General features: G+C 32.5%; 1 protein-coding gene across 1 annotated transcript; it reads right to left on the bottom strand.

The window, feature by feature from the left end:
* Positions 1-16,463: 16,463 nt before the first annotated feature.
* Positions 16,464-17,279, bottom strand: LOC102660870 (uncharacterized). Its single transcript, XM_006599881.1, has 3 exons — positions 17,156-17,279; positions 16,836-16,954; positions 16,464-16,754 (listed from the first exon to the last, which is right to left on the bottom strand). The coding sequence occupies exons 1-3, from the start codon at positions 17,277-17,279 to the stop codon at positions 16,464-16,466; spliced, it is 534 nt and encodes a 177-aa protein (XP_006599944.1).
* Positions 17,280-18,192: the final 913 nt, after the last annotated feature.

Raw genomic sequence — 18,192 nt, 5'->3', positions numbered from 1 at the left:
TTAACTCCAATATTATAGTTAGATTCTTGCAAATATACAATATAATCACTAGGAATAGTTGATTTTCTTACTCTAGTAGACCTTCTTAATGTTGCATCAACATTTTCTTGGGGATCATGTTGTTCAAATGATTGTTCATCATTCTCAACTATTTGATGATTAACTTGATCTACTAGATTATCAACAATAGGTTGTGGAATGCTAGACATTTATTGTACATCATCCCTTTGAACTTGAGGGGTATGAATTACAACCAATCTTTCACTTAATGTGGAAGGTTGAGACTCTATATGATCAATTCCAGAATCTAAGTCCCTAAATTGATCACACTCACTAATCAAGTCATTCTCAATAAACTTGACATTTCTTGATTCCACTATCCTAGTAATATGATATGGATATTAAAACCTGTAACCTTTAGACCATTCGGCATATCCAATGAAATACCCACTAATAGTCCTCAGGTCAATTTTGTTCTCTTATGTGTTATATATTCTCACCTCATACGAACAACCCCAAATGTGCATATGTTTCAAAGTTTGTTTCCAACCTTTAAACAACACAAAAGGTGTCTTTGTGACAACCTTGGTTGGAACACGGTTTAATATATACACAACCTTATTTAGTGCTTCATCCCACAAGGATTTAGGAAGATTGGAGTTGTTGATCATACTTCGTACCATATCCAATAATGTTCAATTCCTTCTTTTTGCCACACCATTCTGATTTGGAGAACCAGACATAGTGTACTAGGCAACAATCCCATGTTCTTGAAGAAACTTTGCAAAAAGACTAGGTGCTTGTCCATTCTTTGTATATCTGCCATAATATTATCCACCTCTATTTGATCTCACTATTTTTATTTGGTTGCCACATTGGTTCTCAACTTCGGCCTTAAAGACTTTGAAGGCATCCAATGCTTCATTTTTGTTATGAAACAAATAAACATTCATATATCATGAATAATCATTATAAAGGTGATAAAATATTTCTGACCATGTGCATCTATATTTGGACAACAAATATCAGTATGAATTATTTCTAATATGCTTGAACTCATATTAGCACCTTTTTTAGACGTGTTGGTCTGTTTACCCTTAATGTAGTCCACACAAGTCTTAAAGTCTGCAAAATCTAGAGTATTAAGTACCCCATCTTTCACTAACCTTTTAATCGTCTCAATAAAGATATGTCCTAATCTTTGGTGCCATAACATAGAGGAATTCTCATTAATATTACACCTTTTAATACCAGTTTAAACATGTATTAAACTATAAGTGGCATAATTTTGTAAACCAAGAAGATAAAGACCATCAAACAAGATATCATTTCCAACAAATTCAAAATTATAAAATTCAAACGATGCATTTTTAAAATTAAAGGAATATCCAAAAGGTACAAGTTTGGAAACAAAAATCAAGTTTCGAGAAAAACTTGGCACATAAAAGGTCATTTTTAATTTCAAAATAAAGCCACTACTTAAAGTTAAAATGAAAGTTCCAATAGCCCCCACAGGGTGAGCGTAACTTGTTGCCTAATAAAATGCTTTGCTCACTTCCCACTGGTTTCCTTAGGTTTTGGATACCCTATAAAGAATTTTCAATATGGATTATAGATCTAGAATCAATCCACCAAGTGTTAATATTAACACTAGCCTTATTGTTGGACAAGTGGCCTCAGATATCTTAAGAAGGGGGGGTTGAATTAAGATATTACAAACTATTTCCCCAATTAAAATTCTATTTCACTTTCTATTCAAGTTACAAATTCTCTTAATAATGAACTTCTTAAATATTAATTCAAATAGAACAATCTGAATATAAATATAAAACAATAATAAATAAAAGAGTTTAAGGGAAGAGAAAGTGCAAACTCAGATTTATACTGGTTCGGCCACACCCTTGTGCCTACGTCCAGTCCCCAAGCAACCCGCTTGAGAGTTCCACTATCTTGTAAAATCCTTTTACAAGTTCTAAACACACAAGGACAACCCTTCCTTTGTGTTTAGAATTCTTTTACAACAAGAGACCCTTGGTCTCTAAATCCCTTAGAGAATTAGAAAGAGAAGAAGAATGAATCTCTCTTGAAAGAGATAGATTTTACAATCTGAGCACTCAAATGATTCCTTAATGAATTGCAATTGAATTGGCCAAGGAATTCTTAAAAGGATAAAACGATTTTGCTTTTTGAGAGAATAAACACTTGTTGTTCTCAAAAACTCTGAGCAAATTCGTGTTCTAAGTCACATATATATAAACCATTGGCGGTCATGTAAAAACCTTTTGAGAAGTTGTGACTCTTAGAAATATTTTTCTAAAAATCTTGTCTGGTAATCGATTAAAGGACTTGTGTAATCGACTACAGCTTTCAAAATTTGAATTAAAACGTTCATTAACTGCTGGTAATCGATTACCAAGATTATGTAATCGATTACAGAGTCTAAAATTTGAATTCAAATATTTAGTAGCTGTTTCAAAGCATTTTTGGCCACTGGTAATCGATTACATCCTCTGGTAATCGATTACCAGAGAGTAAATCTCTTGAGAAACACTTTTTAACTTAAATTACTTGGCCAAACCTTTTGCTAAATCAATTAGGAATTCCCTTCCTAAAATACTAGTGATCATCTTGATGTTGTGGCGTATATTCTTGAATCTTTGTCTTGAATTTAAACTTGAAAAGCCCATTTGCATCATTTGCATAAAATAATCATGATCATCATCAAAACACCAAAGGCATTTGCTTCTACACTTATTAGATTCATAACATACTAATGAGATTGATTTACTTTTCTTCTCAAGCAATTTCTAGAATCTAGGGCAATTCTTCTTCATGTGTCTCTTCTTCTTACAAAAGAAACACTTTGTCACCTTCTTAATATCAGCTTGAGGTGGTATTTTACCATTCCCCTTCTGATTAGCTTGAGACTTAGTTGCTTTGTTCTTCCCACAAGCAGTTGTCAGCAATGCACTCTCACCCCATCTCCATTACAAGCCCTTTTTTTTTTTCCTAAACACACATGCTCATTAATTCATCGATAGACCATTTGTCTTTATGCGTGTTGTAGGAAATCTTAAATGGCCCATATTTCGGCAGAAGGGTGCTTAGAATGAAGTGCACCACGAAAGACTCAGATATATCAACCACCTCTAGTTTCTTAAGTTGAGGTGAAATATCTTGCAGTTGCATTATGTACTCACACACACCTTTCACACTGGTGAGCCGAAGAGAGGAAAACTTCATGATCAGGGTGCTTGCTAAAGCCTTATCTGAAGTGATGGATTGGTCATCAATAGCCTTAAGCAAGTTTTGGACCTTTTCATGCTGGTTGACAAAATCATGTATCCCAACCGAGATTTTAGTCTTAATAAACATCACATTGAGTTGGTTGGATCGCTCCCACTGCTCATATAGCGCAACAACAACTAAGCTACTTTCATTAGTGATTGCAGGTGATTCGTTTTTCCTTATAGCATAGTCTATGTCCATCCACCCTAATTGCAGAAGAATTATCTCCTTTCATATCTTATAGTTATCTCCTTTGAGTTTGGGAACATCACATTGAATATCATAAAGACTAATATTTTGAGAAGCTACAAAAATCCAAAGGCTTATGTCAAAATTTAAGGAATATTAATCTTAACTGTATGTTTTACCAATGTAAACATATAAGAAAATTGAATCTTGTGACATAAAATTGCCTGTGGGCCAAATTTTTAATTCAATAAGAAACAATTAAACTTTATGATAGAATAATAAAATTACATACTCAAATTCATGTTTTATGGGTACAACATGAAAATAATTTGATTTTCTATCACAAATATTTACTTTATGATAAAACCGACAAATTATACATACCGCATGATCCCTGTGGGTAAACCATGACAAATAATACGACATTTTTATCCTAATTCATTATACAAATATAATAAAAATTTCTGTGGGATAAAATTCATTATATAAAGTATAATTAATCACAATATTATGTCTAATTCATTATATGATCTTTAAACAACTTAATTGATAACTGCTAAATATGAGCTATTTTTATAATAAAAATATATTAAAAATATCTTTAAAAATATTTATTTAGCAGTTATTTTTGGCTTAAATGATAATAATTGATATTTTTATTATTTATGACTTGTAGATATGAAAATGATAGATTAAAAGATAAAAAGATGGAGAAAATATATAAAAAAAGATTTTTAACATCAGACCCAAGTTTATTGCAACAACTATGAAAAGGGAGTCAAGACGAGGAGAAACACAACTCAGAAGCCCCCCTAGTAGGGGAAATTCTATCTCATTCTTTCTTTCTCCCCTCTCATTGTAAATCTCTCATGACCATGAGTGGTTAAACCCCTAGTTAGGGTCTGATGGGCCTAAAAGCCAAAGCGATGTATGATGTACTTCATATTTATCAATGCAACATGATTCTTTCCAAGTTTTTCTATTCTATTATCTTTTATGCTTTTATCTTACACTATTCATATTTATATTCTTTTAGGGGTTAGACGCTCGGGAGAGGATAACTTCTAAATAAGATTTAAAGAAAATATGCATGCATTAGTTTTAGGGGTTAGGCACTCAGGAAAGGGTAACTTCTAATAGAATAAAAAGAAAGGATTTCATAAGAAAGTCATTGCTAGACATAGAAGGATAATTTTATGCTGATGCGTTCTTGCAAATATCTAGAATTCATACTTCATTCATTTTATTTGTTGAGTCTTTGCAAAGGAATTTGGGAGATAGATAAATAAAATAGGCTTGTCATCGTGAGGAATCAGGGGCAACAAGTAAATGAACTAATGTAGGTAGAATAGAATCACCTAAATTGATAAAGAAAAATCATAAACTTATACATCCTAGGCAAAAAGGGCATGCTAGGTCCTAACAACATTATCACATTCTGATATCTTATCTTTTAATCATCTTATCTTTTCTTTTTTCTTATCTTATTTTCTTATCTTTATCTTTATCTTTAATTTTCATATCTTTTACTTTTCCTATCTTATCTTTTCTTATCTTCTATTTTTATCTTTAAATCTTTATCTTATATATTTTCTTATCTGTATTTTAAATTCTTTATCTATTGCTTTTAAATTGGGTTTGCATTAATCTAAATACAAACAAAGTCCTTGTGGATTCGACACTCAGACTTCCGAGTACTTTACTACTTGTGACAATTTGGTACACTTGCCAACAAGTTAAAAGGTTTTTGGCGCCGTTGCCGAAGACTTTATTTTTCGTACTTGATTATTTCCATATTCCAATTTTAAAGCAATTAATTTTCACTTTTTATTCTTTATTTTACTTTTTTTTTAATTTTTTTCTATTATTTTTTTAGTTGCTTTATTTTATTTTTCAATTTTTTTCTCTTTATTCATTCTTTTCTTTTTTCTAAAATAAAAATTAAAAAAGTATATATATTTAAGTTTAATTTTTATTCTGTGATAACGTGCACGGTAGTTGTTTCTTTTGTGAAGAGTTCACATTCCTTCTTTGAAGAATGCATCATGGCAAAAGATCGTACACAGAGGGTGACGCTAGAGGATTACTCTAGCCCTATTTTACCTCAATATTTCACCAACATAGCTAGACTAGAGGTGCAGGTGGCCAACATCTCATATCCATATTCCCTCATCTGGCTGATTCAATGGAATCTATTTCACGGCCTACCAAGTGAAGATCCGTACGCATATCTGGCCACATACATCGACATTTGCAACACGGTGAAGATAGCAGGAGTGCCTCAAGATGCCATTCGCCTCAACTTATTTTGTTTCTCCTTGGCCGATAAAGCAAAAATATGGCTTCGCTCGTTTAAGGGGAATACCCTGCGGACATGGGACAAGGTGGTGGAGAAGTTCCTGAAGAAGTACTTCCTGGAGTCCAAGACCGTTGAGGGAAAGGTGGAAATCTCATCCTTCCACCAACACCCTCATGAATCATTGAGTGAAGCCCTTGATTGCTTCCATGGGTTACTCCGGAAGACTCCTACACATGGGTTTAGCGAGCCAATCCAGCTCAACATCTTCATTGATGGCTTGCAACCCCATTCCAAGCAGATCCTCGATTCCTCAGCCGGTGGGAAGATCAAGTTAAAGACTCTAGAAGAAGCTATGGAGCTGGTAGAGAATATGGCGGCCAATGATCATGCCATTCTACGTGACCAAGCTTACACGCCTACAAAGAAAAGTCTTCTTGAGCTCACTTCTCAAGATGCTATGTTGGCTCAAAGCAAGCTCCTGGCCAAGACCTTAGAGACCCTCACAACAACTCTGAGTAATCTTCCTCAAAAACTGCATGCAATGCACCATTCTCCATCTTTAGTCATGCACATTGGGAGATGCAACATTTTGTGGTGGCACTCATGAGTTAGGCTCATGCATGGTCCAAGATGGCGCAACTAATTACATGGGCAGCCAGAATCATCAAGGATTCCATCAAGGAGGACCACCAGACTTTTATCAGAGAGATAATTTTTTGCATGATCAAGGTTGGAGATCCCATCCAGGGAATAACATCAACCAAGGGGGTTCACCTTATCAGCCTCCTGGCCAAGAGCCCAGTCTACAGGAAGAAACCACTAGGCTAGAAGAATTGCTGGTACAGTTCATGCAGAGGACTGAGTCACATCAGAAAAATATTGATGTAGCAATCAGAAACTTGGAGGTTCAAATGGGCCAATTAGCTCAGCAAATAGCTGAAAGGCCCATTAAAACCTTTGGGGTCAATACTGAGATGAAGCTCAAAGAGGAGCGTAAGGTAATTTTCACTGAGAGAAAAGAGAAGGGAAAGAAAACTGAGGAAGATGTGTGTGATGAGGAAGGAGAAAAGAAAGAAGAGAGAGAAAGAAATGAGGAGAAAACACAACAATGGGAGAAGTTCTCACAAGTAGAAGTTCAACAAAAAATTATTCTCCAAGTCAATACCTCTCCTTATCAATTGATTTTCAAGGAAGAAAGACATGGAGAACATGATAAATCTTTTAGTGTCATTCTTTCCTTGATCACCAACGCTTCTCTTGTAAGGATATGGAATATGCTTCCAAAATATATGAGTTTCATGGCATCTCTAGCTAAGAGGCGAACATGCAAGGAAGATGTGTTCTATGTGACCTTCATGCCACCTTGAAGGCATTTGACTCGTCAAGCTAATGACGTTAAAGAAGAGCTTACTGGAAGGCAACCCAAGATTTCTTACCCTATCTTTCTTTTAATTAATTGCATTGTGTTTTTTTTAGGATAGTTGTGTTTTTTCTTTTCTTTATTTTGATTTTGTGCATTTTAATTTCAACAATTTAATTCCTGAAGTTTAAATTCAGTCATTTAATAAAAATTGCATGATATTTATGAAGTCATTGTCAAAGCTTTTTCTGAAGAACTCAAACACTTGAAATGTTGCATACCATTTTTGTGAAAATGCTGGTTCTATGAATGCAAGCGTCAGTTCAAGTAGTGGAGTATGAATCACAGCAAAGAGAGAAAAGGTTAGCATGTCTAGAAGAAATCATGCTACGGTAAGCCAACAACTTTGTCTTGTCCTAGTGAGTTGTGTGAAACCTACTTGTAAGAGAACGTCTGTTTTTAATTTCTTGATTTTGCATCATTCTTAGACTGTTAGATTAATTACATGAGGTGGAAATGATCAAGGGCATGTTTCTTCTTATTATCAGCCACTTAGCCAAAAAGCCAACCTTTGATGATAATTTATCCCTTGCACTTTATTTGAGCCATAAATGATAATCATGTTTTTTTTAAGACCCCTAAGCCTACTTTAATTATCTCCTACCTTATTTTAGGGTTTAAGAGAGCATAAGGATCTTAGTTATGATATGCTCCTAATTTGGGGGAGGGTTAAAAAAAATTGTCTCAAGAAGGTAAAACAACACACAATAAGGCACCCTAAAAAAAAAAAACTTGTAAGCCCAAAGTTTCTTTCAAAGAAAAAGGGAGATGAATCCTAAAAAGAAAAAAAAAGAAAGAAAAAAAAGAGAAAAGAAGAATAATAAGGGCAGAAAATAAATTGAGGTTGAAAAATAAATAAGCCTAGGCAAAATAAATGGAAGTTTTTCTAGAATAAATGCTCTCTTATAACCCTAATTTTTGAAATCCCAGAAAAACCATAATTTCTTTGATTAGCCAGGCCACATTACAAGCCAATAAAAGTCCTTAGTGATCCACCAAGTGTAAGCAGGATAACTTTAACTGAGATGAAGTGCAAAATTGGGAACATTAATTGCAGGTCGTATAATTTTAAACACTCACCCAAGACACTTGTGCGTAGAGAGAAACACTAAAGCCTTGTGAGAAAAAGTGAGGCAAACCAACCTGATTGATTTCTGCTACTAACCAATTCTATCTCAATGTTTGTTTGTGCTTCCATTGTAAGATCATGGCAAATGCAAGAAGGTCCAACTAAGGGAATTTAAAAAATTGCAGCTATTGAAAGTGTTGGAGCATTCAGAGCCTGCTCTCATTTTTGTTTTTGCTTGAGGACAAGCAAAGTTTTTAATTTGGGGAATTTTGATGACTACTAAACATGAGTTATTTTTTATAATAAAAATATATTGAAAATATCTTTAAAAATACTTTTTAACATTTATTTTTGGCTTAAATGATAATAATTGATATTTTTATTATTTATGGCTTGCAAATATGAAAAGGATAGATTAAAAGATAAAAAAATGGAGAAAATATCAAAAAAAGAAGATTTTTAGCATCAGGCCCAAGTCCATTGCAACAACTATGAAAATGGAGTAAAGCCAAGGAGGAGAAACTCAACACAGAACCCCATCTAGTAGGGGAAATTTTATCTCATTCTTTTTTTCACCCCTCTCATTGTAAAGCCCTCATGACCATGAGTGACTAAACCCCTAGTTAGGGCTTGGCCGGCCTAAAAGCCAAAGCGATGTATGATGTACTTCATATTTATCAATGCAATAAGATTTTTTCCAGGTTTTTCTATTCTATTATCTTTTCTTTTATCTTGCACTATTCATCTTTATATTCTTTTAGGAGTTAGACGCTCGGGAGAGGATAACTTCTAAATAAGATTTAAAGAAAATATGAATGCATTAGTTTTAGGTATTAGACACTCGGAAGAAGGTAACTTCTAATAGAACAAAAGAAAAGGATTTCATAAGAAAGTCATTACTAGACATAGAATGATAATTTTATGCCTATGCATTCTTGCAAACATCTTGAATTCATACTTCATGCATTTCATTTGTTGAGTCTTTGCAAATGAATTTGGGAGATAGATAAATAAAATAGGCTTGTCATCGTGAGAAATAAAGGGCAAGTAAATGAACAAATGTGGGTCGAATAGAATCACCTAAATTGATAAAGAAAAATCATAAACTCATAAATTCTAGACAAAGAGGGCATGCTAGGTCCCAACAACATTATCACATTCTGATAACTTATCTTTTAATCATTTTATCTTTTCTTTTTTCTTATCTTATTTTTTTTATCTTTATCTTAATCTTTAATTTTAATATCTTTTACTTTTCCTATCCTATCTTTTCTTATCTTCTATTTTTATCTTTAAATCTTTTAATTTAAATACTTTATTTTTTATCTTCTATTTTTATCTTTAAATATTTGTCTTATTTATTTTCTTATTTGTATTTTAAATTTTTTATCTATTACTTTTAAATTGGGTTTGCATTAATCTTAGTACAAACATCCCTGTGGATTCGACACTTGAACTTCTGAGTACTTTACTACTTGTGACAAGTTGGTACAGTTGCCAACAAGTTAACATTAATATATAATTTTTAATCAAATTATAAATGTTGTGGCTAATCCATAATTAATCAAAATTATAAAGATCACTTAGACATAAAACTTAATCATATGAGAATAAATCATATTATGTACTTCAAGATCAAGATATAATACAATGATGAATAAAATTCTCATATATAATATCATAATTGAATCATAATATTATGCCTTTGATTTCATATATATATGCACAAAATAATTTTTTTTCAAGAATATCTTCATGCATAAAATAAATCAAAACTCCATAAATTGCAAAGGTGAACACAAAAGCATAATCTTATATGATACGAAAAACAATTAAATTTCATAAAACCTTAAATGGTTTAGTGGCTTACGCAAGTTCTAATAATTTGTAGGTCATGGGTTTGAAATCTAGCTAGTGCAAAAATGGTGTGAAGAACATTTTACTTTTTTCATCATGTGGGAATTAGAATTAATTCTCGTTTATATGCTTTTATCTATGTGGGGTGGAAAAAATATTTTTTGATACATCTGTCTTTTTAAGTAAAGTCTTGAATTTGAAAGTGATTTGAAATCGAGACTCACCTAACTAAAGGTACTGAGTTAGGTTTCTCAACAAAATTAACCTCAAGTAAAATTGATAGATACTCTCCATCAATCTATTAGAAAAGATAAAATATAATTATAATAGTTAATTAGAAAATCTAACCGTTGAAATGACAATAAAATAAATTCATATTTATAAGAAGACCATTAAAAAAAGTATAAACCCATTATAGAGATTTTTTTTTCTTTTTTACAGCAAGGTATATTCATAGCCAAAAACTATGAGACTAATTCTTCAAAAAAATAAAAAATTGAGTATCAATTACTGGAAAAACATCTCCCCCCATATGTGTTGTTTTATTCACATAGTCACGAATCAAACCCTTAGCATATTTATTATAAAAACTAACATTTTAATATATTTATTATATATTTAAGAATCCCATACTATCAATTATGATGCTTTTTTAAGGAATCAATTATAAATGTTAGTTATATATAATATATTTATATATATTTATTATACATTTATTATAAACACCCCTATACAAAATAAATATATTTATTACAAAAATAATTCTTATTATTAAATAAATAATAAATATGTTAAGGAGTGTTCTGTTTAAGTTTGTATATTATATAGAGCATTTGCAAGGATAGATCCATAAATCTATTAAAGGGAGTTAATTTTTTTCTTTATAACAGTTTAAATGTCTAATTCTTTAAATAATAATTTAAAAAACATTTACTATTTTTACATGTAAAATTGAAACTAGTTTTTATTTAAATAATAATAACTTTCACTATTTCATAAAGGGCTTTAACATTGATTTTGGAGGAGTTTCAACATCGGTTTTAAAATTGATGTTGAAATGAAAGTCGGTGAAAGTAGACATTTTACAACATCAATTTTAAAATTAATGTCGAAAATCATTATTTACATTGGTTCTGGCTGAAACCGACGTAGAAATGTTATCAAAATTGTGTATTTTGACGTATTTGCTTTATCGGTTCTGAAAAAATTGGTATTTAAGGTTGTATATAATATCAGTTTTTGGCAAAACCAATGTTGAAAGTGTTATACAACATCCGTTTTGTCCTAAACCGATGCTGAATTTTATAATATCAGTTTTAGCCAAAGTCGATGTTATAAAGGAACATTCAACATCGGTTATAGACTAACCAATGTTGTTTATTCCAATTTTTTTTAAAAAAATTTGTCTATTTTTACAGTGTATTCAAATTATTATTGAATAAATAGTCTTCAAACTAACAAAAATTATGACAAAGGAGCTGTAAATAATAAATGAAAAATAGCCTGCAAATTATCACAATACCATGATTGAAATCATTGAAAAAATAGTATAATAATGGACCTATTGCTACAAGTTATGTAACATAATTTACCGTTTAAGTAAAATAATATACGAAGTTTGGCTGAGTGAACATAAAAGTAAAAATACAAACATGACAGAAAGAGATGAGAGAAAGGGGAACAAAAGCATCTTAGGATAGGGCTCATAAATGTTCTCTCAAAAGATCCCCAAGATGTGATTTTCATTTTTCTCCATCTCAATAACACACGTGTCATTTCTCCTCCCACTAGTAACTGTAATTAGAAAATATTTTAATTAAATATAAATAATTAAAATATTAATTAATTAAATACTTCTTATAAAAATGAAAATAAATCCAAAATGTCTTAAAGCTATCTTCCCATTCTCTGAGCTAGAAGACTATGCTAAGGTGATAATGGTCTATGTCTAAGCTAGTTAAGCAAAATCTTGGATTGCTTTTAATGATCATGCTTGGAAGAATGAAGCCCAAAGGATCTTTAAAGTGATCCAGGCACCCGCTCCATTTGAAATTGAAAATGAAATCCCAAAGGAAAAAGTGTAAATAAAAGCAATAATGAAAATCAACAAGAGAAAATGATGCATACATAGGTCTAGTTTAGATAAACTTCTTTAGAAGTACTTATAAGAGAAAAAAATATGGTAAAATGAATTGAGTTTCTCACAAACTAAAATCAACTTAAGCACTTGACTTTAATAGAAGTTCTTTCATACAATTTCTCCAAAAACTAAATGCACGACTTGATTTAAGCTTATGGAGAAGCTCAATGCATTCCATAGTCTTTTTTTCTTCTCTATGTGTTTATGGAGACATTTATAGTTTATTCAATCAAAGTTAGACAAAAAAGCCACTAGTTCAATCAAAAAGCCATGTAACAACAAATTTCATAATTGAAGATAAAAGAGAAGTTATTACATCGTGAAGCTAGAGATGCTTTTAGAAGATCTAAAATGACACACTATGAGTAGGATCACTCAGGAAGTGAAGGAGCAATGACGGTGAGATATAAAATGTATTTCAATTAAATTTAAAAGAATTTGGTTAAACTATTCATTTAGTCCCTATGTTTGTCCTCATTTTATAAGTTTTAGTCCTTAGCCATTTTTTTAGAGCCATTGATCACTATCAAAGTTTTTATACCAATTTTAGTCCCTATAAATTACTTTGGTCAAAATCATTTTAAAAGATATATTATTAACAAATTTGTTTAGTACACCAACTTATTTCATAACTTCAAGTAATTTATTTTCAAAAGCTACTTGAATTAGCTTATAAGTTACTTCAACTAGCTTATTTTCATAATATACTCAAACATTTTTACTTTTTTTCTTCTAATCTTTAATTAATTTACACATGCATTTATTGTGGGATGAAAAGAAAAAAAAAGGTAAAATAAAAACTCCATGACTATTTTATTGAAATTAAGAAAATTTATTACATTTCTTGATTTCTACAAAACAACCGTAGATGACAAGTAAAGAGGAACAAAGGGATAACAATATTTATTTATACCGATCATAGTTACAAATGATTTTTTTCCCAAATTACTCTTCATTGAAATTTGGTACTACCTACATTTCTATTTATAAGACTCAATTACCTAACTCATAAAGATTTTAAAAAAGTAGTTAGTTTAGTTGATAATAATAAATTTATTCTAAATTTATATACTTTTATTAAAATACTATTGTCATTAATACTTATCTCTCTTCTAAATGCATATATGTTAATATAATTTCTCTCTTATTTAATTAGTAGTATTTTAGTCTAAAAATAATTTAGGTATGAGACAATATATATTGAGTCTTATATAAAAGAACAAATAAATTTAAAAAGTTGAGCTTATAAATAAGATAGTTGTTGGAACAAATAAAGGTCTTCAAACACACTCACACAATGCACACTCACTCTATAATAGATAATAAGAGAAGATGAAAGAATTGATTGAGAAAATAGAGGGAACTTGGAATTCTGAATTAAAACTTCTGCACTCTCTTATTTCTCATTCATGATCACTATTATTTTTATACACACTGCACATGTAGCTATAACAACTTTCATAGCTGACAAACTAACTAACTCCCAACTCCTAACTAACTAACTGAATTACAGCATACATCAACATCCCTCCTTAATTCAGATTTGTCAAGGATGTCACTCCTAACTTGTCTCTCAATTCCTTGAACTTGATAGACTTCAATGGCTTAGTTAATATGTCTGCAACTTGATCTTTAGACCTACAAAACTCCAATTCAAGCTTCTCCTTACTCACTTGATCATGCAGGAAATGAAACTTGGTTTCAATATGTTTACTCCTGCCATGTGCCATAGGATGCTTAGCTAAATCAATTGTTGATTTGTTATCCATCAACAACCTCATAAGACTACAATTTCTCAAGTTTAGTTCTTCCATTAAAGCTTCCAGCCATAAAGCTTGACAGGCTGCCATAGCAGCAACAATATATTCTGCTTCACATGTTGACAAAGCAACTACACTCTGATTCATTGAGCACCAAGAGATTAGTGATGTTCCAAAATTGAAAACATACCCAGCAGTGCTTTTCCTATCATCCTTATCACCACACCAATCTGAATCACTATAACCAAACACTTCTCCTTTTATATTCTTCTGACTGTAAGGATATAAAATGCCAAGATCCAATGTTCCTTTCACATACCTCAGAATCCTCTTTGCTGCCAAGAAGTGAGGTGCCTTTGGTTTCTCCATAAACCTACTTATCAACCCAACACAATAGGCAATATCAGGTCTAGTGTTACATAGGTATCTCAATGAGCCTACAATTTGCTTGTACAAGGTAGGATCAACTTCTTTCTCATCCCCATCTATTTGCAGCTTAATTCCAGTTTCTATTGGTGTGATAACAGAATTGCACTCCATCATATTGAACCTCTTCAGAATGTCTTCTGCATACTTCTTTTGATGCGTGGAAATTCCTTTACTGGTAGAAACAAATTCAATACCCAGGAAGTATGATAGTTCACCAAGATCATACATCTCAAATTCTTCCATTATTCTTCCTTTGAACACTTTTATATCTTCTTTACTACTGCCAGTCACTAGCAAATAATCTACATAGAGATATATTATCAAAAACTCACCAGAATCTGTGTTTCTGACATAAACTCCATGCTCAGTAGTGCACTTGGTGAAATTCTGCTGAACTAGGAAGCTATCAATTTTCATATTCCAGGGTCTAGGAGCCTGCTTAAGGCCATATAGTGCCTTATTCAACTTGTAGACTTTATCCTCTTGTCCTGCAACTACATAACCAGGTGGTTGAGTTATGTAGACTTCTTCTTCAAGTGGACCATTCAAAAATGTTGACTTCACATCCAGTTGATATAGAGACCAGTTTCTGTTGCAAGCAGCTGTCACAATGAGCCTAACAGTTTCAAGTCTTGCAACTGGAGCAAAAACCTCATTGTAATCCAAGCCATGTATTTGCAGAAATCCCTTTGCTACTAATCTTGCCTTATACTTGGACACATCTCCATTAGGCTTTACTTTAGTCTTATAGACCCACTTCACATCAATTGGTCTTTTTCCTTGAGGTAAATGTACTAACTCCCAAGTCTGATTCTTCTCAATTGATCTCAATTCTTCTTCCATAGCTGCTCTCCAATGTGAATTTGTGAGGCTTCATCATGACTCATTGGTTCTGATTCAGCAAGTAGAGCAAAGTGCACAAAATCCCCTTCTGCAGTGATTGTTGTATCAGGATACAATCCATACTCTCTAAGTGTTTGTGGTACTTGTCTCTCTCTTTGTGACCTTCTGAGTTGCTCTCCACATGATGATACATCCTTTTCACTTTGTTTGTCTTCAAGGTTCACAATCACATTTCTTTCACCATTGTCAACAACATTTATTTCCCAATTCCTGCCCTTTGTTTCATCTATTAAGACATCTCTGCTAATCACAACCTTCCTCATTCTAGGATCATACAACTTGTAGGCACCAGTTGGATGATATCCAATGAGTATCATTGGTTTAGCCTTGTCATCAAGTTTCTTTCTGTTCTGCTCAGGCACATGCTTAAAACACAGTGAACCAAATATTCTGAAATGACTCACACTAGGCTTCTTTTTTGACCATGCTTCTTCAGGTGTGTATCCCTGCAATCTCTTAGTAGGACACCTGTTCAGAATATACACAACAGTAGAAGTTGCCTCTCCCCAGAAATAATGAGGCATTCCCTTCCCTTTCATCATGCTCCTGGCCATGTTCAAAATGGTTATGTTTCTTCTCTTAGCAACACCATTATGTTGAGGTGTATAGGGAGATGTCACTTCATGAATTATCCCGTCTTTATCACAAAATACTTGAAATTCATGTTAGTTATACTCACCACCTCCATCTATTCTAAGCACTTTGATTACCTTATCACTTTGCTTTTCACTCAACAACTTAAACTTCTTAAAAATGTTAAACACTTCACTTTTCTGCTTAATGAGAAAGATCCATATTTTTCTAGTAAATTCATCAATAAATGACACAAAGTAACTGTTACCTCCTAGGGATTTCACTTCAAAAGGACCACACACATCATAATAGATCACTTCAAGTTTTCTTTTGGATCTGATTGGAATTTCTTACTTGAAAGAATTCCTTGGTTGCTTTGACACACAACACTCAACACACAATTGTTTTGGTATCTCAATTTGTGGAAGACCATGAACCATTTTCTTACTTTTCAATTCACTTAAACTCCTGAAATTTAGATGACCAAACCTGTGATGCCACATCCAGCTTTCATCACTTATAGAAGCAGTCAAGCATTAAAATTCTACAATCTGAATTCCAATCTTAAATGTTTTGTTTCTTGACAAAGGGGCCTTTAGAATTAACCTCCTATTGCTATCAAATATCTTTATTTGACTTTCCTCCATTTGCATTGAGTAGCCCTTTTCTAGCAACTGTCCCAAACTCAGCAAATTATTCTTCATATTAGGAACATATAGCACATCATTGATAAATGAATGTTGTCCATCCTTTCTCTGAATCATCACCTTTCCAATGCCTTTTGCAGTTACAGAGTTGTTATCTGCAAACTTGATTTTGCTCTTCACCTTATCATCAATGTTTACAAACCACTCTCTATGTCAGGTCATGTGATTGGAACAGCCTGTGTCAAGATACCACAGATTAACATTGTCTTCTTCTGAGTTTGTTGTTGCCATTAGCAACACTTTATCAGAGTCAGAATCCTCATCTTGTGCCAATTGAGCCTCATCTGCATTTCTTGGAACCCTTTTATTTATGCATTCATCTGCAAAATGTCCCCATTTCTGACAGTTATAACATTGAATCCCTTTCTTGTTGAATTTCTTTTTGCCCAATTTGTGATTCCCTCCATATTTCTTGTCAGTTTCTTCATTCTGGTTATGATTTCCAGAACTGCTCGAGCCCTCACCTGACCCATTCCACTTATTGTTCTTCTACTTTCCTTTTCCCTTCTTATTCTTGACACCATCATAGTTGTTCCCTTTGGTTGTTTGGGCTTGCATAGCTTGCTCAGCTGATCTTTGTGAATTTCTTTCATTGAGCCTCATCTCTTGAGCTTCAAGAATTCCTTGAAGTTCTTCAATCTTCATTTCTTCAAGATTCTGGCCTTACTCAATTGCCACTACTATATGATCGAATCTTGGTGTCAAGGTTCTTAATACCTTGTCAATGATCCCTAAGTCTGATTGCTTGTCACCATAAGCATTCATTTGATTTGTAATTGCCAAGATTCGAGAAAAGAACTCACCAATGCTTTCTTGATAACTGATCGAGGCCGTACCCGAATCAAATAAACATTAAAATGCAGTAACTAGGAAGTGATCCTAGGTCGTTTCCCAACGAGCAATGATAAACCAAATGTTCATAATATACTTGCAGTAACAGTAACAATTGGGGGGAGTTGTTTGTTTTGCGAATTAAAGAACAAGCGAATTGGAATACGAAATAAATAGTATTAAAAACGGGTTGTTTCCTCTGATTCAGAAGCCATTCTCTTGTCCTCGGTTATGGAGAATTCGTCCCTATCAGTTAACCACTTAATCCAACCCTATTTTAATTTACTAAGCGAAAATCAACTTAGGGTTGTCAATACGTGATTAGGCAACACATACACCAATTAACCCTTCGTCCATTAAGCATGAATGCAAGTTAGGCTCAGAGGCAATTAATCGAACACGAAGCGTGCACAAATTAATATTAACGAATGTGGGTTAATTGGTGAAGGGAAAACTGCCAAGAAGCCACATTATAAACAGAACCTCGAAGAGAGTTGAGCTTCGTTCTCAGAAGGAAACAACACCAGAAAATTAGCCTTCCATAATTTCAATGAAAGCAGAGAACATAAATGAAATTAGGAGCATAAATGTAAATGAAGATAAAAGCATAAAACGTAAATGAAACTAAAAACAGAAAACGTAAATGAAACTAAAGGCAGAAGAAGAAACAAGAACGAAATTGCAATTAGAAAAAGAAAATGGAAAATTGCATTACGTGAACAGTAGC

This window comes from Glycine max, chromosome 16 (genome assembly GCF_000004515.6).
Source record: "Glycine max cultivar Williams 82 chromosome 16, Glycine_max_v4.0, whole genome shotgun sequence".
Taxonomy (NCBI): Eukaryota; Viridiplantae; Streptophyta; class Magnoliopsida; order Fabales; family Fabaceae; genus Glycine; species Glycine max.
This window is presented reverse-complemented; position numbering and strand designations above follow the sequence as displayed.